We start from the raw sequence: 21,495 nt of genomic DNA, 5'->3' as shown, positions 1-21,495 counted from the left end.
GGGTTTGGGGTAGGGGTTAGGGGTTAGGGGTAGGGTTAGGGGGTAGGGTTAGGGGGTAGGGGTAGGGGTAGGGGGTTGGGGTAGGGGTTGGAGATAGGGGGTAGTGGTTAGGGATAGGGGTAGGGGGCTAGGGGCAGGGCTTATGGATAGGGGTAGGGGGCTAGGGGCTGCGGGTAGGGGTGAGGGGTAGGGGTTAGGGGTAGGGGAAGGGGTTAGGGGTAGGGGCTGGGGGTAGGAGTAGGGGTTAGGGGTAGGGGTAAGGGTTAGGGGTTTGGGGTAGGGGTAGGCGTTAGGGGTAGGGGTAGGAGTCAGGGGTAGGGGTTAGGGGTAGGGGTTAGGGGTAGGGGTTAGGGGTAGGGGGGTGATAGGTAAGGGAGGGATTTGGGTCGGGGGAGGCTTGGGGTAAAGGTGGAGTTAGGGTTTGGAGTGAAGGTTGGGTGGATGAGGAGCATTAGGGGCGTGGGGAGGGCTGAGGGTATTGGGGTCTGGTGGGGGGCATTTCGGCAGGGGCTGGGGTAACCGGGGGGCTTTGGGTAGGGGTAAGGGAAGGGAGGGGGTCAGGGTAAGGACGGGGTAGAGCAGGGGAAGGGGGCTGGGGTCTGTGCCCCCCAACCCAGTGTCTGCTCTGGGTGCCCGGGCACAGGGGGGACAGGGGGACAGGGGGGGACATGGGGGGGACATGGGGGTCACGGGGGCTCGTGTGGGTCACAGACCTGCACCCATGGGTGGGTTGTGGAGGTCGTGGGGTGCAGGAAGATCTTTAGGGTGCCAGCAGCGGGGGGCTGCAGCTTGGGGGGGGGCAGCTTGGCCACCGAGGGCGAAGGAGGAGGCGGCAGGCGGGAGGCAGGACGTCACTTTTATTAACCATTAGAAACCATCAGAAACCACGCCGGTCGTTGGAGTTTCACGTACAGTACATGATCTGTTCCTCTCGGTCCCACTTCATGGGGCAGGGTGAGAGGGGCTGGGGGCGAGCACCCCGGGACCGGGACCCTCCTGAGCCCCCCTGGGTTGGTTTTGGGGCAGCTTGGGGCAGGTTTGGGGCAGCTTTCCCTGGGTTTAGCTTGCCAAAGGCGCTCGCTGTTACAGCCTCTGCCTGCCCTGCTGCCCTCAAAGTTGGAACAGGGGCGCAGGAGACCCCCAGGGCATCCTCGGAGCACCCCAGGTTTTGGGGGACTCTTTGGGAAGCAAACCCGAACCTGGCGCTCTCCAAAGTGAGCCCAAACGTCCCCGACCACATCAGTGCCAGGGGGGCCACTTCTGAACCAAACCGCCCCGAAATTTCCTCCCGGTTCACCCAGGAGGGGAGGAAGCAGGGTGAAAGCCTGGGGAAATTTTGGTGGCACAGCTCGCCCGGGGAGGGGGCTGCGTGGGGGAGAGGGAGAGACAAAGCCGGGGGGCTGCCAGCAGGTCCTGCCTGCGGGACCCAGCACCAGCCCCCCCCCCAGCTCGGCCCCCCTCGCTCCGAAACACCCAGCCGAGCCCATTGGGGATGGAGAAGGGCGATATAAATATAAATTAAGTGAGGTGGGGAGGGGGAAGGTCCTCGTCCCGCCGACATCCAAAGCCTCGGTCGGACACCAGCGCCACGGCGGCGTGGGGAGCGCGGTGCTGGTGTGGATAGGGGGGAGGGAGGACGGGGAACCGGGGCCACCGCGAGCAACTGGGGACCACGTTTGGGGACGGGGGCATCTGCCTGCAGCCCCCCCAGGGCTGGGAGCTGTGATCTGAGCTGAGCAGGAGCAGGGAGCATCCTCCGTGCCCCCGGCTCCGTCCCTGCCCCCTGCCAGCCCTCCTCCTGCCTCAGTTTCCCCACCTGCGCCCTGGGCAGCGCGCTCCCGTAAAGTGCTCCAGGCGTGAGTGAGGGACGGCTGCTGTGCCACGGAAACACTTGGTTTAAAGGAAAAACAGTCCCTGCTACGGGCCCTCCTTGCTGGGAGTGTTTCTGGTGTTATTTTGGACCTCTTTCTCCCTCTCTTCCCCAAACGCTTCCAGTTCGGTTGGGAAAAGCAAAATTTGGGGCTCCTAAAGCTGGCGTTCGCTCCGTGCTCGCAAGGCTGGCTCTGCTTCCAGCTCCTGCTTCTCCTCTTTTCATTTCCCGGACAGAAATCCTCAGAGGCAGGTTCCTACCAGGGAATAATGCCACCATGGGGCACCCTTATGGGAATAATGCCACCGCGGGGCACCCTGCCAGGGGGATGCCTCCTCAGGGTGTCCTCCCAGGGGGATGCCCCCGGATTATCCTGCCCCCGGGAGCTGCCAGCCCAGGGTCCTGCCCGCACGGTGCTGCCCAGGAGCAGCCCCAGCACCGCAGGCAGGATGAGCCCTGAGACCCCCACCACTCCTGGGGCTGAGCCCTGGGAGCAGGACTTGGCACCGGGACCCTCTGGCACCGTGGAACGTGGTGACCCCAGCTCTTCGGGGGACACCCCCATGGAGCAGGGCTCTGCGTTTTCACCCGTGCCACTCCATGGGATGTGAGCAAACAGCAGGAGACGTCCACGGGGCATCAGCACCCCCTGCCCACCCCCGGGGGCTGCTCCTGGCCCGCAGCAGAGACCACAGCATCGTCCTGCGAGCCCGGGGGGGACCTGGAAGGGGAGGTGGCCCCGGTGGATCCAGCGGTGTGGGAAGGGGACGCGGCAGCACCGGGACACCCGGGAACCCGGGCAGAGGTGACCAGGCTCGGAATCAGCCCTAGGGAGAGGAGGTGGGCGGTGTGGTCCTCGGTGGGATCTTAGTTCCTGGGGAGGGGGCCGGGCGTGCACGCACAGCACCCGGCCCTTTGGTGAAGTCCTTCAGCCCCCCACTCGCGCCACGAGCCCCGCGTGGGGCGCAGGGTGCGTGGGGACGGAGATGAGGGGGGTGAGGGGGGCAGGACGCCCTTTTGACACTCGTTTTCGTTTAAGGGCTCGGCTTCTTGCTGGGTATAGAATTGTCTTTCCTTTCCAGCCGCGTGTAAGGCTCAAAAGCGGAGCTGCCCAGTCCGTAAGCGCCCGGCAGGTCGTGCAGGCTGCCCAGCAGCGGCGCCCCGAAGCACAGCGGGGCCGCGGGCAGCCTGGCCGAGGAAGAGGAGGAAGAGGAGGATGAGGATGAGGAAGAGGAGGCGGCGAGGGCAGGGATCTGCAGGCTGAAGGCTCCGGTGCCGGGGGGGCTGCCGCGGCCACCCAGCCCCGGGGAGGTGGTTCCCGGGGTGGCCACGCCGGACCCGCTGCCCGCAGGACTCCCGACGGGGTGGGAGGTGGGGGACAGGAGGCTGGGGGGGGCCGGGACGGAGAGGAGCCGGCCTTGCTCCAGCAGCCGGAGGATGTTGCAGGTGGCGAAGGACTCGGAGGTGGAGGTGGAGCGTTTCTCAGAGTCCCTGCTCTGGTCCTTCTTCTGCTTGGTGCGCCGGTTCTGGAACCAGACCTTGACCTGGGGACGGGGCAGGGAGGAGGAGGTGTGGGGGGGGGGACACAGAAAGGCAGGGACAGAAAGACAGCACGGGGAGGGCAGGGACAGAGAGACAAGAACCAGGAGAGAGTGAGAGATGTGAGAGAGACAGACGTGTCAAAACAAACGCCCCAGCCCCCTGCCCCGTGCAGAGGGGCTGCGGGGAGCCCAGCCCGCTGCCAGTTCCAGAGAAAGAGCAAATTTCTGGAACAGCAAATTTCTGAGACAGCAAATCTCTGGAACAGCAAATTTCTGGAAGAGCAAAGCTCTGGGGCTGCGAGGGGGAAGCGGGGCCAGGGTCTGCGTCCCGTGGTGCTGCCCGCGCCCATGGGTGCTCTCCTGGCGCAGCCGAGCTACGGGCGCTGGGCACCCCCTGCGGTGCCCCTAAACCCTAAAATCCCAGCTCTGCCGCCCTGCCCAAGCAGTGGGGGTGTCCCCAGCCGTGCTACGGTGCCGGGGTCACCTCTGGGGGACAGCAGGGCTCTGCTGGCCCCGAATATCTGAAGGCAGAGCCGCTTCCAGGCGTGAAGCCACGGGGAGTGGGGTGGGGAGCCCCTCCCCAGGCTGCCTCGAGCATCCCTGCTCCTGCCTCTCCATCTATCCTCCAGCCCAGGGGAGCCCCAAAAGTGGAGCTCGAGCACCCGGGTCCCTCGTCCCACGGCCACCCCACACCCTGGGGCCAGCTCAGGGCTCAGCCTGCGGGTCGGGGCTGCCCCGGCACCCCCTAAGCTGGTGGCATCGCCACGCTTCTGTCCCTCCCTGGCAGAGCAGAGGGGTAGGAGAGGCAGAAAGAGACAGAGAGGGGACGGAGGGACAGACGGACAGGCAGAGGCAGGAGAGGGAAGGAGACGGGTGGGAAGAGATTCGTGTTAGCGCCTGGCAGGAGGGGCTGGCACCCTTGGGGCCGCGGCGGCGTCGCCCCAGGAGGGCCACCGAGCGGCACAGCCCCCGCGCGTCCCCTGGCACAATGGGCCCACAGTGCAGAGCTAATGGACCGTGGGCTGCAGGAGGTCGCAGCCCCCGGCCCCTTTCTGGGGGAATAACAACGCCGACGTCGGCGCGAAGCCGGCCGCGGGGCTGGGGCTGCTCGGGGAGGAGCAGGGGCACCAGGGCCAGCAGCACACACCCATCCCCAAATTCCCAAGGGGGTCCCTGCACCACCGCTCGCCTCCATCCCAAGGGTCCCTCCGTGCCACCGGGGTGCCCAAAACTGACGTCCCCTTTTCGCTGCCCCCATCCTGCCCTCCACACCACGGGGTTGGCAGCCGTGCTTGGGGACTTTGGAGCAGGCACCAGCCTGGAGGCACAGCCCCGTCACCACGCGCAAAGATGGACAAGAGGAGGCACCGGCGTGTCCTGCATGTGGGACAAGCAAGCCCCAGGGGACGAGGCAGGGGCAGGAGAGGTGGGCAGGGTCCCCTCAGGGGTATTTTTCCTAAGATGTGAACCAGGAGGCACCAAGAGGGGTCTCCAGGTTGGGGCTGGATCGGCACCAGCACCGCTGCCCTCTGTGCCCAGCGCTGGGCTCCTCGTCCTCGTGCCCCTGCCCGGCTGGGGCTGCTCCCGTCTGCACGGGCGTCGTGGTGAGCAGGATCACATTTGCCCCCGTGGCTGAAGTTCATTTCCAGCTTGTCGCTAATTAGTGGATCCATGTCCTTTTCAGCCTCCATTACGATCAAGGGCTGCGTCCCTCTCGCCGGAGACGTAAATAAGCTCAGCCAGACCCGGTCCTCGGCGAGTCCATGAGTAATTCCCCTCCGGCCCTTCCTCTTCCAGCAGTATCCGTCCCCACCTCCCCTCTCGTGGGCTTCTCACCGCAGCCAGAGCTTTGCCAAGGTCCTCTCCGGAGGCAGCAGCTTCATTTTGTCCTGGCAAAAACCCACCTCCTGCCCCCCGCGTGCTGGCACGGCGCAGGCAGGCGGCACAGAGAGGGGACACGGCTCACGAGAAGCCTGGCAAGAGCCCTCGGCGTGGTGTGAGGCCAGGCACGGGCTGAGGTTTACAAACCTGAGAGCATCTGGAGGGCTCCTGGTGCTGGGGACAGGTAATTTCCACGCCACACGGCCAGCTCCAAGGGTGCCCGGCGGAGACGCGGGCACGCGCTCCCCACCCCTGCCCGCACCAGCAGGAGCAGAGCCGCTCCCAGGAGAAGGGCAAGGGAAGGGCAGGAGCAGTGCTGAGAGCCACGTGAAGGCAGGGCTGCGGCTCCCTCCCCTCCCAAGCAGCTCCTGCCCCCGCGGGAGGTCCCCGGGGTCACCGCCAGCCCCAAAACCAGCGCCCGGGAGCTGCCACGGGCGGCGCTGGAGGCAGCACGCGAGCTCCCCGTGGGGCTGCGGGGCTTGGGGGCTAATTTAATCCAATTTGATTGCTTTATTTTATTGTATTCGTTATTTTAATGTATTATTTTAATATATTAATTTAATATATATTTTTTTTGTTTGTTTGTTTTATTTGTTTTTTCACTTTTTTTTTCACCCCCCAGCGCCTGCCCTGCGCCTGGTGCAGGGAGAGGAACAAAAGATGCCCCAGGTCAAACGAGGCTGTCCCCCTGTCCCCCTGTCCCCCTCCAGCCCACCTCCGAGGCCGAGCTGAGCACCACCAGCCCCCGGGTGCCCCCCACACATCACAGCAGCGACGTCCCCAAACGCCCCCCCCCGGCTCCCCGCTTGGCAGCCGAGCAGCGGAGCCGCGTGCTCGGTGCCACCTGCTCCCCTGCACTGGGAAAACGACTCAAAAAAATGTCACCGAGCACCGGAGCTGCCCAGGGCCCCGCCGCGGGGATGCTCCGAGGAGTCCTTCCGTCCGTCTGTCCGCCTGCCAAGCCGTGGGACGGACACACGGACAGCCCCTCCCGCGCTGGGGCTGCCCAGCGAGGCGCGAGTGCCCGCATCTGGGTGGGATTTTACCCGAGCAGCTCGTGCCGGCGGCACCGAGTGCTCCACGGCATCCCCCAAACCAAACAGCCACCGCTCCCACATCTCTGCACCGCCCGGGGAAAAGCCACCCGAGGGGGAGCTGCCAGGATTTGGGGTGTGCAAAACCACTCAGGGGGCTGGGGCAGGAGGCAGGCACCGGCAGCCCCCCCCCTGTGCCCCCGTGCACACGCGCGTGCTCTGATCCACGCGCTGCTGCCCACCCGTGTGCGCTGGCACGGGCAGCACCACGTGCGCACGCTCGCGCCCTCGGCAGCATCCTGCTCGCAGCCAGCTGTGGGGCCAAGGCTCCTCCGAGGGGCTGAGCCCACGCTGCTGCAGCATCAGGAGCGGGCACAGGGCCCCGTGCCATGGGTATGGCTCTCGCAGGGCTGCGGGAGGCACAGGAGCGCCCCACGGGGGGCAGTTGGTCCCCAAAGCCTTTGCCCCCCGGCCACCTCCTTCTGTGGCTGAGCCGGGGCTGCGGTGCTGGGAGAGGCCGCCGGGACCCCGCTCGGCTCCCTGCCCTCTGCCCGACACCTCTCGGCTACAAAAGAAACGATTTCCAAATGATTAACCCCGATTAAGGCCCCCAGCCGGCAGGCCAAGCTCCCCCGTGCCACGCTGGGGTGGAAAGGTGGAGGGAGCCCGTGGCCGGGGTGGGGAGGGAGCCGACATCATGGGGAGGGAGCCCAAATCGTGGGGAGGGAACCCAAATTGTGGGGAGGGAGCCCAAATTGTGGGGAGGGAGCCCACATTGCAGGGCAGGAGCTCACAGGGCATTTGGAGCATCCTGGAGCCCGACGAAGCATTTTGGCTGCAGCCCCCCTGCTCCGCTCGCCCATCGCTGCCCCAGGCTCTGCGAAAGGTCCCACGACATTTCCCTCCCCAAACCAATCCCCACCTAGCCTGATACGGCCCCTGGGCACCGCCTCCCCTCTGCACACCTCTTTTTCCTGTCACGGGGCACCCAGCAAACGCATGGCACCGGCTGGAGGCTGAGCAGCAGCACGAGGCTTCCCCGCACCCTCACGGTTTGCCTGAGCAGAGCCTGAAACCCCCCGCTGCCCACCCAGGTCCCATCCCTCAGCCCTGCTCACTAAGCCGTGCCGGCACACACACGCTCACGCAGGCGCACAAGCTCACCCTCACCATCTCCCCCCGGCCGCCCTGCCCTTCCCCAAGCTCCCCGGTGGGATCGCACCGAGCCTCGGAGCCCATCGGCACCTCCCCAACCCATCGGCACCTCCGCGCCCCACGGTCTGGAGCTCCCCATCCCTTGGTGCTGACACCCTTGGGCCTCGCCACGTGGGGAGCACGGGGCCGGGCGCATGCAGGGCGGGGGGCTCGCCTGGTTTTGTGTTTTTTTTTGTTTTTTTTTTTAATGCAGTTTGTTATTTAACAGCCCTGCCCCGGCAGTGACCCCGGCGCCGTGCCGCTCTCCGCGCCGTGCGCCTCCGTCGCGCCGATCGAGGCCGGTTCCCCACCGGCGTTGGCCACCCGGGATCAGCCCCTCGCCGGTGGTGCAGGGAAGGTGGGAGGCAGCCTGCCCTTCCTCCTCCTCTTCCTCCTCCTCCTCCTCCTCCTCCTCCTCGCACCGCAGCCGGCAGAGCCCTCGCGCGTTGCGTAAGCCGGCGGGCTGCCTGCCCAAGAGGTTTTGTAACCGCGCGGTGGCCGCGCAGACGCCGCCTTCTCACCGGCCCCAGCGGTGATGGGAGCCGGCGCTGAGCACCCAGCCCCAGCCCCAAAAGTGCCAGGGCGCAGCACCCACACCGAGCCCTCCAAAATACCCAGGATGGACGTGCTCCGGGCCATGGCTGTGCCTACAACGCACAACAAAGCGCATCTGGGACGAGCACTGGGAGCCCTCCTCACCACGCCGCGCTCCGAGCCCCTCATCCAGGAGCCCCTCTCTGCCCCAGCACTGCTGTAGGGCTGAAAGCAGACACCAGCCCCCAATCTCCCTGCTCCCTGCAGCTCAGGACCGTTCCAGCTTGCCAAGAGCACCACAAGATGCTGTAACACAGGGCTGTGTGAGACGGGGCTGGGCACAATTTGGGGGGCGCAGCGCCCTGCTCCACCCGGCCCCAACACCTCTCCTAGGGGACACCCAGCCAGCGAGTGCCAAAACCAGGTGGGGACAACCCCAGGTCTCCTCCGAGGCTCTGGCAAGGCTGTAGGACGTTTTCCCCATCTATAAAAAGTCTCAGGGATCCAAAAAGTGCTGCCGGGTAGGAGACAGACCTGGCGATGGGCAGGGAGCTGTGTGGTGGGAGCTCCAGGCAGCACCGGGGTTTGGGGTTCAGGGTTGGGGTTCCCTGCGCCAGCAGCACCAGAAAATGGGGTGGCATCAGAGCTGGCCCCAAAACTCCCACCAGAACTGCTTTCCATCGGAAACCAGCACTTTTAGGAAACTCCTTCCCCATAATTGTACCCACGGCGATCAGCGGAGCTCGTTCGGAGAACACCCAGCGCCCTCCCACATTTCAGGACCCCAGCCTTCAATCACAAATTCTGGGATTATTTTCCATTCGCAATGGGAAGTGCCTAATGAGACGAACCTCAATTAAATTTCCCACCTTTATTTACACCGACCATTTCGCTCAGCGCCAGCTGAGTTTGGGGGGCTGTCGGAGCACCCAGGCCTTTTGGATTCCCTCCTAAAGCCTCTCAATGAGCGTCTGTCTCGCAAAAACTCCAGAAAAGGTGAATTTTGGGTGGTGGATGGATGGATGGATGGATGGATGGATGGATGGATGGATGGATGGATGGATGCCTCCTCAGGAAAGAACATGCTTGGCTCTGACAGCTACCTATTCTGCATGGCCAGGAAAAGGGATTTCCAGCAAAACTTTGGAAATCCAGCTTCCCCACGTGCTGAGGACTGCAGACCAAGGACGAGTACCCTGTCCCATGGCACGAGCCCAGCCTGGTGGCCCCGGCACTTTTTGGGGTGGCTCTGACCCACGGACCCCAGCCCCAGGCTCTGGCTGGCTCTTGCCCCCTCCAAACCACAGCTTTCCTGTGGCTCTCCACGCCAGAAGCCCACAGCCGGTCATCTCATTGTTTTCTCCTGCAGGTGCTGATAGCTGTTAATGGCTGGAGGTGCGATTAATTTTTAACAGCCTCGTCTTAATTGTCGTGCTATAAATAGACCTGCCAGCCCCTGCCCTGCGCTTTCTCACGGCTGTTTCGCTCGGAAAAATCCTGGAAGCCTTGCGCAGGGGGTCCCCCCACCACGGAGGGTGCCTGGGGGTCCGAGGATGGCCCAGGACCCTGTCCTGATCCAGACCCACGCAGCGTGGTGCGAGCCCTGTCCTCAGCCCCTCGGGCCCCCCGGGTGCCCCGCACACCAAAAGGGACCCTTGGTGGCCAAAGCGGCGTGTCACTTGAACCTGAGCCTGGCATTGAACTCCTGACCCAGAAAGCAAAGCCTCCTGGCCCAGGCAAATCCCCCCCGGGGCAGCCCACCCCTCCTCGCCTCCCGCCTGGGGATTTGCAGGAATTATCCTCCCCGCGACATCCCCCCGGGGTCGTTCAGCCTCGCCGCTTGGCGTTTTCCATCCCGCAACGGCACCAAGAAGGGGCACCTTGCCCCAACGCCTTGGGGTAGGGGTGAGCTGCCTGGAGAGAGCCCGGAGAGGGCAGAGGGGCTGCTGCTGCTGGGGGGGCCCCCACACACCACCCCGGGATGAGACAGGGACAAGGGAGCCCACTGGGATGTCCCCGTGCCAAGACAGGCTGAGGGGACCCACTGGGATGTCCCCGTGCCACGATGGGACGTGGGAGCCCACCGGGATGTCCCCGTGGGGATGAGGGAGCCCACTGGGATGTCCCAGCGGGCAGGGATGCGTTTCCAAGCCGCTGCTTTACAAGCTCATGGAAGCGCTCTCCGGGCTAATTAAACTCGCTTAGCACCAAACTGCCATTTCCATGGATTAATTAGGAAGAAAGGACGCAAACGGCACTGGGCTGGGGCCAGAGCAGCATCCAACAGGCGGAGCAGGCGCTGGGTCTCCTGTCTGGAGGTGCCCCCCCGGCGCTCGCCCCGTGTCCAGCAGTCCCCCCAGTCCCCTGGGGAAGGCACAGCCCAGCCCAGCAGATGGACACGGGGACACCCTGGGTGAAATTCGAGGCGAAATTCAAGGAGGGAGCGCAAAGGATCCGCCCCACGGTCCCAGTCGCCAGCACAATGCCGAATTTTGACCAAGAAATAGCCACAGGATGCTCCGGGCTGGGAGCTGCGCGAAGCATCGGATGGAGCAGCTACACCACGGCCTGCCCCGGGTCCTGGGAGCTGCTCTCCAAAAGGGAAACCACCCAAAAATGAGAAATGCTGTAATTATTGCAGAAATTGGATTTTTTTTTTCCCTATCTGAGGCAATGGAGCCCCGTGGGACAGGAGTGGCTGGTGCTGAGCCCCCAGCTCTGGGCCACATCTCGGGGGGCAGCGTGGGGGGTGCGGCACAGACACGGCCCCCAGCCCGGGGGGCATCGCCCAGCTCCTGCCAAAAAACCTCCCCGACGCAGACAGCAACGCCTGGGTGTGCAGAGCACGGGGCCCCCACCTCGCCATCGAGAGGGGGCCGGGGAGGGACGGCGGGGGGCACGGGGCTGCCCCCGGGAACTGGCTGCAGGGGAGGAAACGCCGTGAAAAGCAGAGGAAGGGATTCAAGAAGACAGAGACGAAGGAGAGCGATGGGGAAGAGAGGATGCGGGAAGGAGAAGAGAAGAGGAGAAGAGACAGCCGTGGCCTACAGGGTGCGAATTTTCTCACCGAGCGGCGAACGCAGCACCGAGGCACCAAGCAGACAGACACTCGGCCCCGACACGACGGCTGCGCCCCCTCCTCCTGCCAGCCCCGGGCTGTGCCAACAGCACCCACCCGGCCCCGTGCTCGTCCCCGGCACGGCCAGGGCAGCGCCGTGCTGCCAGCACGTCCCCAGGGAGCAGACCCCGAGCGCAGGACCCGGGGCGCTTCGCTCCTCACCATGCCACCAGCACCTCCCGGGACGTGTCCTGCAGTCAAAAACCTGCCACCAGCAGAGCGAGGGGGTGTTGGGGTTGCGTGGGGGGCTCTGCTCCTCCTGCTCCCCTCGCAGGGGGATGGATGGATGCCGTGGGGGTGTCCCCGCAGCCAGACCCCCAGCACGGCACGCAGCAGGAGCCTGGAGCCAGGGTCAGGCTGCTGGCAGCAAGGGAAGTTTTGTTCTGGGAGAGTTTTGGGGAAAATTGAGATTATTTCCAATCTGATTGTGGGAGAACTCGTAGCTGTCTCCAGACGTGCCTTACTGGCCAGAGGGAGCAGACGGAGTTATTTCGGTAGTTCCCAACCATGCTGTTCGGCACGGGGGTCTCCATTCATTTTATTATTATTATTTTTGCATTAATTTTCAAACCCAAACCGCTGCAACCCCAACTCCTGCTTAGGAGACATCACCACGACCCCCTGAGCACGGCACAAACTCCTCCACCTCCACTCACCTGGACCACACAGCCCAGCCCCACTCTCCCCACACCCCACAGACCTCGGCAGGGCTGTGCTGGGGCAGGATGTGTGCCCATACTGGGTTTATGGTGTGGGTTCACCACCGCAGATCACACCCAGGCAGCCTGCACGCAGCCTGCTCCCGGCAGCGCCGTGCGCTCCTGCCCGGCCACGCTGCGCCGCGGGCGCTGCCGCGAGCGTTTTGGGGCAGCACCGAGAGTTTTGGGGCTGCACCACGGCACCAGGGATGCTCCCTGCTGACCCCACACAGGTGTTCAACCCCCCCTAACTGGCAAACCGACAGCTCCTTTGGCTCAAAAAGAAATAGGGCGAGGGTGCCGCGCACACAGCACCGTGCACACAGCACCGTGTATGCATCTCCCGGCTCCAGACCGAAACACGAGCGAGCGCCCGGCCACCCCGGCACGCACCAAGCCCCCCTTTTGGGGGCTGGAGCCGTGGGCTGGGGTCAGCAGGCTCCGCACCGGGACACCTCTCCCCTTCCCCTGCGCCCACCTTCCCCCTCCCCACATCCCGGAGGAGCCGGGGATGGCAGCGGGGTAGGGAAAGCGAGCGGCCCCTTACCTGGGTCTCGGAGAGGTTGAGCTGCCGCGCTAGCTCGGTCCGCTCGCGGCCCACCACGTACTGGCAGCGCTGGAACTCCAGCTCCAGGCGGTAGAGCTGCTCCGCCGTGAAGGACGTCCTCGTGCGCTTGGGCCGGTCCAGGTCCAGGCCCTTGGGGAGGACGATCTCCCGAATCGTCCCTTTGGCATCTAGGGGGAACGCGGAGAGGGGACGTCAGGGGGGAGCCTCCGCGGGGGGATAAAGCTTGGCCAGGGGGGAAAGGGGTCGGGGGGAGCCGGTCCGAAGCATCGCTACGGGGGGAGGAAAATCTTCCTTAAATGAGGCTGCACAACGAGGGCCGGGGGGAGGTTTTGTTCCCGGGCTTGACGCAGGAGTAACTCCGAAAAATCGCCCGAGCTGCGGCTAGGAGAGGTGACACCGCACAGTTCAATTGTCCCCTCCGGCCCCAAGTGCTGCGGATTTATAAATCTCCAGGGAGTGTTAACAGTTCTTCGTAAAAACAGGGATTTTATTATTTTTTTTTCAAAATGAAAAATAGAAACCAAAAAAAAAAAAACTCCTTAAGGAAAACGAAGCATTTGGTCACAGATAAAACAGCTTCTGAACGCCAGAAGCAGAAGAGAGTTGTATACCAAGGAAGAGTTCAAATTAAACAGAATTTTAATTAAAAATAATTTTTTTTTATGTCCTTCCTTTAGAATACTGGGAAAAAATAAATCCCTGTTGAAATTCCTTTTTTACAAAGGTGTTCTCACTGCAATATTCTCACTGCAAGTCAGCAGCCCCCACTTTTGGGGCCGTTTTCTCCCACTTCTGGATGTGCTGCTTGCCTCGGGATGCTCCTGAGCCCCGGAGGATGGGGAGGGGGTGCTGGGGGACAGGGATGGCACCAACAGGACCAACACGGAACCCAGGCTGGGACCAGAATGGCACGGCACCACCGAGCGGTGCCAGCCCCAGTGCGCCCAGCCCCAGCGGGTGCGCAGCTCCTGCACCTTCTGGGTGCTTCACTTTGGGGTAAAACCCCTGAAACCAGTCCCTCTGGAGCAGCTGGGGGGCTCGGGGCTGTGTTCGAGGGTAAAGGAGGCTTTTGTTAGGAAGAAAACTGTTGCACGTGGAGAGCAACGAGACCCGCGGCAGCTTTGCAGCCGGGGGGGGGTTTGCAGCTGCTGCGGAGGCTGCAGATTTCACCAGGCTGGGACTGCCACTGCCCAAAGCCTTCCTCGGGGAAACACACGGGGATTTGGCTCCCACGTTTCCCACATCAGCCCCTTCCACGCCGCAGGATGCTGCCTGCAGCCCGTCCCAAGGAGCCCCAGCATTACTGTGCACTGATGGGGTGCTCGCCCTGCTAGCTACCGAGGGGTCTGGCATTAAAAATTGCCCCTGCAAGCTCCCTGCGGGGCTCCCCCAGCTCTCCCAGAGCACAAACCCCTCGTTCTTGCCATCCTTTGCGCTGCCTTTCCTTAAACACCACGGGCCCAGCGCTCATCACCAGCAACACTGGTGGAGCCACGTTGAAGCCAAGCCTGGCCGCAAAGCCCCCGGTTCTGCCAAGCGCCTTTCCTGCAACGTGCAGGGTAAAAACCACTCACAGAAACCACGGCGAGGCTGCTGCAGGCGGCCCCTGGCTTCCCAGCCCTTGGCTTCAGGGCTCCCCAGCCCCGCGGGACCCAAGGGCTCCAGCAGCCCCGGCTGGAGGTAAGTTGCTTTCTCTTTCTGGCTGACTCAGGCGTGAAAGGATTAAAAAGCTGCTGGGGCAGGAAGGGGGAAACAGCGAGGAGCAGACAGGGAGGGGGCAACGGAGCTGGCATGGGGACGACAGGAGCGGGGAGCGAGCACAGGCTTGAGACAGGCACCCGAGTCCTGAAGCCGTTTTCCCACCGTGGTGCATGGCCAGAGCCCGATCCGGGCTGGAGCACGGCACTGCAGGAGGCGCTGGGACCGCAGAGCGCATGGGGAGGGCTGGGGGGAGACGGTTTGGGGGAGGCAAGGAGCGTGTGCTGGCCTCCGGCCAGGCAAGGAAGGTGCCCTCTGCCCCAGGGTATCTCCAGCAGGATGAGGACGCCGGGGTGGGAAATGTTTTGCAAGGGGCAGAGCGTTGGCTCGGGTGGTGCCCAGACCACGTCCGCACTCCGCAGCCGCGCCGAGGTCCCCCCGGCACAACAAGAGCCGGGGCTGTAAGCACGGAGCAGCCAGCAGGGACCAGCAGGCTGCCCAGCCACAGCTGCAGCAACGTGCCCCTCTGCCCTACGCCGCTCTGCATGGCCCCGCTGGCATTATTAGCAGTATTATTAATTGTTATTTCCCTCGCCAGCTGGGCGCGGGGAGGGGGAGCGGGCTGGGTGCGATGCGTGCCGAGCCGCAGCACGCCGCGCCGGCTCGGCGGGGCCCCGTGCCCCGGCCCTGCAGCCCTCACAGCGGGGCTGTGAGGTGCCCGTCTGCACAGGGCTGGGGGTCCCGCAGCCAGCCCCCGGTGCCAGGAAGGGCAGAAATCCCATAAGGGGATTACAGACCCCAAACAGCCCCCCAGGTCCTGCCACGGCAGCTTTGCAGCCTCCCCGGTGTGGTTGTAGTGAGTCGGTCTGCTCTTGGGGACTGGGAATGCTGATGGCTGCACAGCCAAGACAAAATTTGGGACTAAAATCCCTGGAAAGAGGGCTGGTGCCAAAGGGACCGGCCCTGTTCCTTGGCAGCTAAACACAACGAGGCCCTGCAGCCGGACAGGGCCGGCAGCAGGAGGGAACGGAGAGCAGGCAGCAGCTTTGGGCACCCGACCTCGGTGCTGGCAAACAGAGATTTTACAGCAAGCACACGCTGTGCAGCGCAGCACACATGGGATCCCCCAGCACAGAGGGGACACACCACGCACTGCAACACAGCGGAGCCAGACCCAGGCTCGGGGACACCGCACACACAGCGGGTGCACGGGGCGCTCCCCCGGTACACCCCGGCACCGACGCTGCTGCCGGGACACCCCTGGGGCTCGCAGCCCCTCGCCAGCCCCCAGAATGAGCACGGGGCTGCTGCAGCCCCCCATGCTCCGGGAAGAGGAGAATGGGAAATGCGGGGAGCACCCCAGGCAGCCGCACCCGTGGGTGCAGTGGCAGCCGCAGGCTCCGGTACGGCGCAGGTCCCGGTGCACGGGCTCAGCCCCACAGAGCCACCGGGGCTCCCGGTGTGCACAGCCCCCAGCCAGGGGGAACGTGGCCCCCCCAGGTCGGGAATGGGGCTGGTGCTGAGAGCGGCACATGGGGAGATGTGGCCCCGTTCCCCCGGGATGTTGCAGCCCCTTCGCACCCGGCCCCAAAACAGCGGAGCCTGGGGACACGGCTGGGGGATGGGGGCGAGGCGGGGGACGGCGGGCCTGGGTCCACCCCACCACGATCCATCCCTGGCGTGGGGGAAATAAAACACTGGGAAGGAGCTGGAGCAGCGGGGAAAACAAAACCACTTGCTGGGAAATCAACGCCAAGCGGCTTCCCTGGCACTGCCCCGTGCTTGGCACCGAGCCCTTCACCGGCAGCAGGTCCCAGGTTGGCCCCGCTGCTGCAGGTTCCCCCCGGGGCCGTTCTGCTGGGCAGGGGGCTCCCCGCCAAGCCCCCCGCTCGCTGCCCGCTGCACTCGGCGGGTTTGTGCCCTTCCTCCCCGCCACCATTTTGTCCGCGCCATGGCGGCTGCAGCAAGATGGTGCAAACGGCCGCTGCCCGCCGGGACCCGGGGACGGGGAGAACCGGGGGCAACCCCCCCTCGAACCCCGGGTCGCCCCCGGGTCGCTCCCAGCCTGACCCCGCCAGGACCGTGGCCGAACCCGGGCAGAGCCGGGCCTGACCCCAGCCTGACCCCCACCAGCCTTGGTGGCCAACCGGGGGTGCCCCGGGGGGGTCCCGCAGCCCCCAGCCCCTGGCTCCCACCGGCTCCCACCCGGGGGACCGGAGCCTCCGGGGAGAGCGCGGGCTGCTCCGGGAGAGGTCTCCCGACAGGCGCCTATCGCGACATGTGGGAAGGGCCTCGCTGCGCGGTGAGCCCCGAGCGCGGCTCCGTGCAGCCCGGGCGCATCCCGAGGAGCATCCGCGGCTCACGGCTGCCGAGCGCCGCCGAGCATCCGCCGGGCCACGGCTACCCGAGCCGTGCCGAGCCGTGCCGAGCCGGGCCCGATGCTGGAAACCAGCGGACACCCGGGATAAACCCGGGAGAGGAACGCGGCTGTACCGGGATCGGGGCTCCGGCTGCCGCCGTGCCCCGAGCGCTGGGGAAAGGACCGGGGAAGGGACCGGGGAAGGGACCGGGGAAGGGAGCGGAGCAGAGCCCGTGCGGCCCCGGCCCTGCTCGCCCAGCGGCCTCCGAGCTCCGGTTCCCGCAGCGGGGTCTCGCTGCGCGCAGCCCGGGAGGACGCGGCCGGGAGCTGGGGGTCGCCGAGCGCTGCCCGCCCCCAGCCCCAAACTTTCGGGGTTCGCCCCCAGCACGGCCGGTGGTGGCCACGGGAGCCGCGGGGCCGGCGGCGGGGAGGGATGCTCGGCTGCCCGCTGCCCGCTGCCCGCCGCCTGCTGCCCGCTACCGGGACAGAGCCGAGCCGAGCCGAGCCGAGCCCACCGCGTGCCCCCCAGCCCCAGCCGGGAGAGTGATATTATAAAGAAGGGAAATAAAAAAAAAAAAAGAAAAAAAAAAAAAAAGAAATAGCCCCTAACTCGCCGCCGCTCCGTGACGCTTTTCTCCTGCGACACCGGTTTAAAAGCGAAGCCGCTCCGCTCGCCCTTCTCCCGCTGCCTGCGCGTCCCCCGAGCGGGGCACGGCCGGGCAGGGGTCGTGGACCCCCGCTGCACCCCCGGCCCGGCCGGGCAGAGCCCTGCTGCGCCCCCGGCCCCGCTCCGGGGACCGCGGGGAGAGCGGCCCCGTGCCCGCCGCGCGGAGCCGAGCCGGGGGCAGCGGCGGCGGGGCCGGGAGGCCGGAGCCCGGGGGCACCGGGAGCACCGGGAGCACCGGGAGCGGGGCCGGGAGGGTGCGGGGAAGCGCTGCGGGGGGGAACCGGGACGCGGGGCCGTACCTCGCACCAGGATGCGGCGGCAGTAATCCGCCTCGCCGGGTCCTGACGGGCTCTCGGTGTCCGGGGCGCACTCCTTGGAGGAGCCGGGGCTGACCGCCGACGTTCCCGGGATGTCCTTGAAGCCGCCGCCGCTTCGCAGCGCGTTCTCCAGCTCCGCCCGGGTCGGTGCCTTCTCCCGGGCCCGGCCGGGGGCTCCGGGCTCGGCCAGCAGCAGGGGGCTCCTGCCAGGCTCGGCCCCTCCATCGCTCATCCCTGCGGGCGCCGCGGCGGGATCAAACATCAGGAGGGAGAGAGAGAGACGGAGAGAGGCAGAGAGGAGGCAAGACTAGGCGGGGGGAGGGCAGCCCCCCCCCCTCCCCAGACCCCTGCCCCTCCCCGCCCCTCCCGGCCCCCCCGGGGCTCGGCGCCCTGGCAGAGCCGGGGGCTCGGCGCCCCGCTCGCCCCCATGGCCGCAGCCCCCCGGCCGCCGTCGCCCTCCCGCCTGCAGGAACGGAGCCGGCCCCGGGGCTGGCATTTAAAGCTCGCCCCCTCCCCGCTCCGGGGGGGTGCCCCCCACCCCCAGCAGGGCACCCCACGGGGAGGGGGTGCTCCGGGGCCGAACGGGAGTTGCAAACTTTGACAGCCCCCTCCCAACCCCGCCGCATCCCGGGTGTCCCCCCCCTCCGGTGCCCTCCCCAGCTCCACCTCCCGCAGCACCTCGCTCCGGGCAAACTTCAGGCGCTCCGGCTGCCCCCGGGGCCGCGCTGCCCGCCCATGGAGAGCGCCCGGCCCGGCCCCGCCGAGGACCGGCGGCGGCGGCCAAGGAACCGGGGAGGGGGGGGGCGCAGCGGCGGAGGCGGCGGGGCCGCGCCGCGCTGGGCACCGGGCGGCGATCCGAGTGCGGGGAAATCAATACCGGGAAGGGGGCGGCTGGGGGGGCACGGAGGAGAAGGGGAGGCGGCGGGGAGGGAGCTGCGGAGGAAGCGGGCGGGGGGGGGCGGCGGGAGGACGGGCGCTGCTGCTCCGGCCCGGCCCTCCCCCGCGCCGCCGCTCTGCGCTGCGCATCCCCGGCCCCGCGGCGGCGGCGGCGCGGGGGAGGCGCGGGGAGAGAAGCAGAGGTTTTAAGCCGGCTGCCCGGCACGCAGCACGCGATTTCCTGCCCTCCCGGCCCGTGAGAGCGGTGGGCAAACAAAGAGCCCCCTCCGCGGCCGCTGCACGGCCCCGGGAACGCGGGGCGAGAGGCGGCAGGGCCGGGTTCGGCCGCACACCCCCTCCCCCGGGCCAAACGCGGCTGGGTGGAAGGAATAAAGCGAGAAGTGGGCCCCGGCCCGGCTCTGCACCCCCCCCGGCTGCCCGGTTTGGGGTCGGGGGGCTCGGGGCCGCTCCGCTCCTTCCCCCGGTGGCGGATCCGCCCGGCAGCCCCGGGCCGGTGGCCGGTAACGGAGGCTCCCGGTGCCGCCGGAGTCACCACCGCCGCCTCCCCGAGCCCTCGCGTTGGTCCCCGCTGAAACCCCCAACCCCGGGGCCCGGCTCCGAGGCGAGCGCTGCCCCGTGCCCACCCCGAGCGGCTCGCCCCGAGCCCGGCCGAGGCCTCCGGGCCGGGGGTCCCGAACAGCTGCCCCCCACCCACGGCTCCGTTTGGAGCTCCCTACGGCGGGGCAAAACCCGTGGGAAAGCGGGACCCGGCGCTGCTTCACCTCCTGCCGCTGCCCGCAGGACGGGCTGCGAGCGGGACCCCTCTTCGCCGCGCACTGAATCCCCTCAAATCGAAGCGGTTGTAATGACGGTGGATTAAAAAGAAATAAATTAGCTGTTAATCCAATTGCCCGGAGCCCAGCATCCCCGAGAGCTCAATCCTCGGCGAAGGACACCGAGAGGGCTCCGTGCCCCCCGACGCCGCAGCGGGGGCTCCGCAGCCCGGCACCGGGCGTCCCCCCGGGCTGCGGCAATCGTGGCCGCCGAGGGGCCTGGGCACGGCCGGGGGGGGAGCTCCGGGATTTCCCCGGGGACGGGGAGTGCGAGGCCTCCAAATGTGCCGCCGGGCTGCGGTGGGCCCCGAGCCGCCGCTCGGTGTCTGCGGCAACCCGCCTCCGGCCCCCAAATAACGGGAACCGGCGGAGAAAGCGCAGAGCGAACAGAAACGGATGGAGGGAGAGGGAAAGGGAAGGAAAATTAAAAAATAAAGAAAATAAAAAGAAATAAAATGAAAAGGGCAAAGCGTGGTGCACGAAGGAGGCAGGCGCGCGGGGAGGGCCGCTGCGCCCCGCTCCGCACCTCGGCTCGGCGAGGCTGGGGGGGCCAAACGGGGCGTCGCGGCTGGACGGGGCCGGTGGCCGGTGCTGCCCGCGGAGCTCAGCTCCCGGCTCCCGGTTGCCCGTTCCAGGTCCCGGTGCTGCGGCAAGGCCGGGCCGGGGTCGCGCTCCCCTGTCCCCACCGCCGGGCCCGGCTGGCGAGGGGGCTCTCGTCGTGCCGGGGCCGAGCGGAAAAAAAAATATATATATAAAACAAATAAATAAAAAGCCAAACCAAACAAAAACCCTACGACCAAACCCTAACGAAACCCAGGGAAACAGCCGCCTCCCCGGTCCCTCCGCCCTGCCCCGGCCGCTCCCGGCGGCGATGCGCGGGGTGGGCTCCGGGCCCGTTCCCCCCGGGGATTGCGGAGGGCAGAGCCGCCTGCACCGGGCGGCCGCTCCGCACCGAGCCCCGGCTCCGCACCGAGCCCCGGGCCGAGCCAGAGGCAGCGCAGCCCCCACGGAAAACACCCCCCGCGCAGCCCCGCCGCCCACCCTCGCTTTTGCTGCTGCTCTTATCGGGCTTGCCGTTGCTATCGCTCGCGTGAACCGCCCGGCGTTTGCTCTGCCTCGGTCACGGTGCTCGGAGCAGCCGGGGAAGGGAAATCCCCGCCCGGAGCCCAGCCGGCTCCGCCGTTCCCCGGGCGCAGGAGGCGAGCGGATCCGCTCCGCTCCGCGGGCTGCGCAGGGCGGAGAGGAGCCGCGGCGAGCTCGGGGCTGCTCGGGCTCATAATCATAAATCATAGCAGTTCCCATGATAATAAACAATGCGGAATATCAATATTAGACCGTGGCCCTTCCCGGTTGAAGTTTCACCGCCTGATGACTGCCGGCGGTGCCGGTATTGTTAGCGCCGCGCCTGTTATTTCACGGCTCGCTCGGGAACCGGGACCGAGCCCCGGGCAGGGCCGTACCGGGCGGCTCCCACCCCGCCGAGGGGCTCCCGAACCCGGCTGCTCCGGGGCTCCCCCGAGCCGCCGCCCGTTCCCCGAGCCGCTCCGGGAAGGGGGAGGAAAATTTCCTTGGGTTTTCCGTTTTACAGCTCGGCGGAGGTGCCCGGCCTCCCGCCCGCAGCTCGCCAGGCCCGGGGGGCTGCGGGTGCTGCGCGACCCCCGGCCCGCTGGAAATGAAGGTAACGCGGAGCCGGCGGCGGGCACGGCCGCTTCCTACGGGCATGGCCCGGCCCGGCACGGCACGGCACGGCCTGGCACGGCACGGCTCGGCTCGGCATGGCCGCGCTTCTCCGGGCCCACTGCCCGCGTGGGCGGCCTGCGGGTGTGGGAGCCCCGGGGACCCCCGGTTCCCCCGGTCCGGCTTTACCGGGGAGCCGCCGGGGCTGGCCGGGGAGCAGGGGGGGTTTCCCCGTCCCCTCCCCGTAAACAAAGGCTCTTTCTAGGGAAGAAGCCTGGCACGATCCCCTCGGAGGCCGCAGGGCCGGGCCGCGGCTGGGGGCTCCGGGGCACCCCGAGCGCAGCCCCGGGTCCCCAGCACCGCCGTGTCCCACCCGGGGGTCGGGGGAACGAAATCGCGGCCGGAGGCAGCCAGGGAAAGGGGCGCGGGCGGGGGGCGGCGGGAGGGCACGGGGGGAAAGTGCACGGCCCCGGAATAAATGTGCATGGACACTGGGGAATTGTGCATGGACATGGAGGGGGGAACTGTGCATGGACACGGGGAAACTGCATGGACACGGGGGAAATGTGCACGGCCCCGGAATAAATGGGCTTGGACATGGATGGGGGAAATGTGCACGGACACAGGGAC

General features: G+C 66.8%; 2 protein-coding genes across 3 annotated transcripts in view; both read right to left on the bottom strand.

Annotated features, from left to right (window-relative positions):
• The window catches only part of ATP6V1B1 (ATPase H+ transporting V1 subunit B1), a 36,494-nt gene extending 15,532 nt beyond the window's left edge, over window positions 1-20,962 (bottom strand). Inside the window, exon 1 of one of the 2 annotated variants that reach the window (XM_084516380.1) lies at window positions 20,946-20,962. The gene's annotated coding sequence lies outside the window, so the exon portion shown is untranslated. Of the gene's footprint in view, window positions 1-20,930 lie in introns of both variants that reach the window. The other variant, XM_084516379.1, reaches the window with a different exon arrangement.
• Window positions 839-17,858, bottom strand: VAX2 (ventral anterior homeobox 2). The gene is made up of 3 exons (XM_084516391.1): window positions 17,462-17,858; window positions 12,418-12,605; window positions 839-3,414 (listed from the first exon to the last, which is right to left on the bottom strand). Exons 1-3 carry the CDS (start codon window positions 17,739-17,741, stop codon window positions 2,905-2,907), a joined length of 978 nt encoding a protein of 325 aa, XP_084372517.1. The 5' UTR covers window positions 17,742-17,858; the 3' UTR covers window positions 839-2,904.
• Window positions 20,963-21,495: the final 533 nt, after the last annotated feature.

Source organism: Aythya ferina, assembly GCF_964211825.1.
Source record: "Aythya ferina genome assembly, chromosome: 4".
Classification (NCBI taxonomy): domain Eukaryota; kingdom Metazoa; phylum Chordata; class Aves; order Anseriformes; family Anatidae; genus Aythya; species Aythya ferina.
This window is presented reverse-complemented; position numbering and strand designations above follow the sequence as displayed.

Coding starts and splice junctions, on each gene's coding strand:
- VAX2 (XM_084516391.1), bottom strand. CDS start 17,741: ATGTTTGATCCCGCCGCGGCGCCCGCAGGGATGAGCGATGGAGGGGCC. Junction 12,606..17,461: donor CCGCCGCATCCTGGTGCGAG/GTACGGCCCCGC, acceptor CGTTCCCCCTAG/ATGCCAAAGGGACGATTCGG. Junction 3,415..12,417: donor TCAACCTCTCCGAGACCCAG/GTAAGGGGCCGC, acceptor CCCCGTCCCCAG/GTCAAGGTCTGGTTCCAGAA.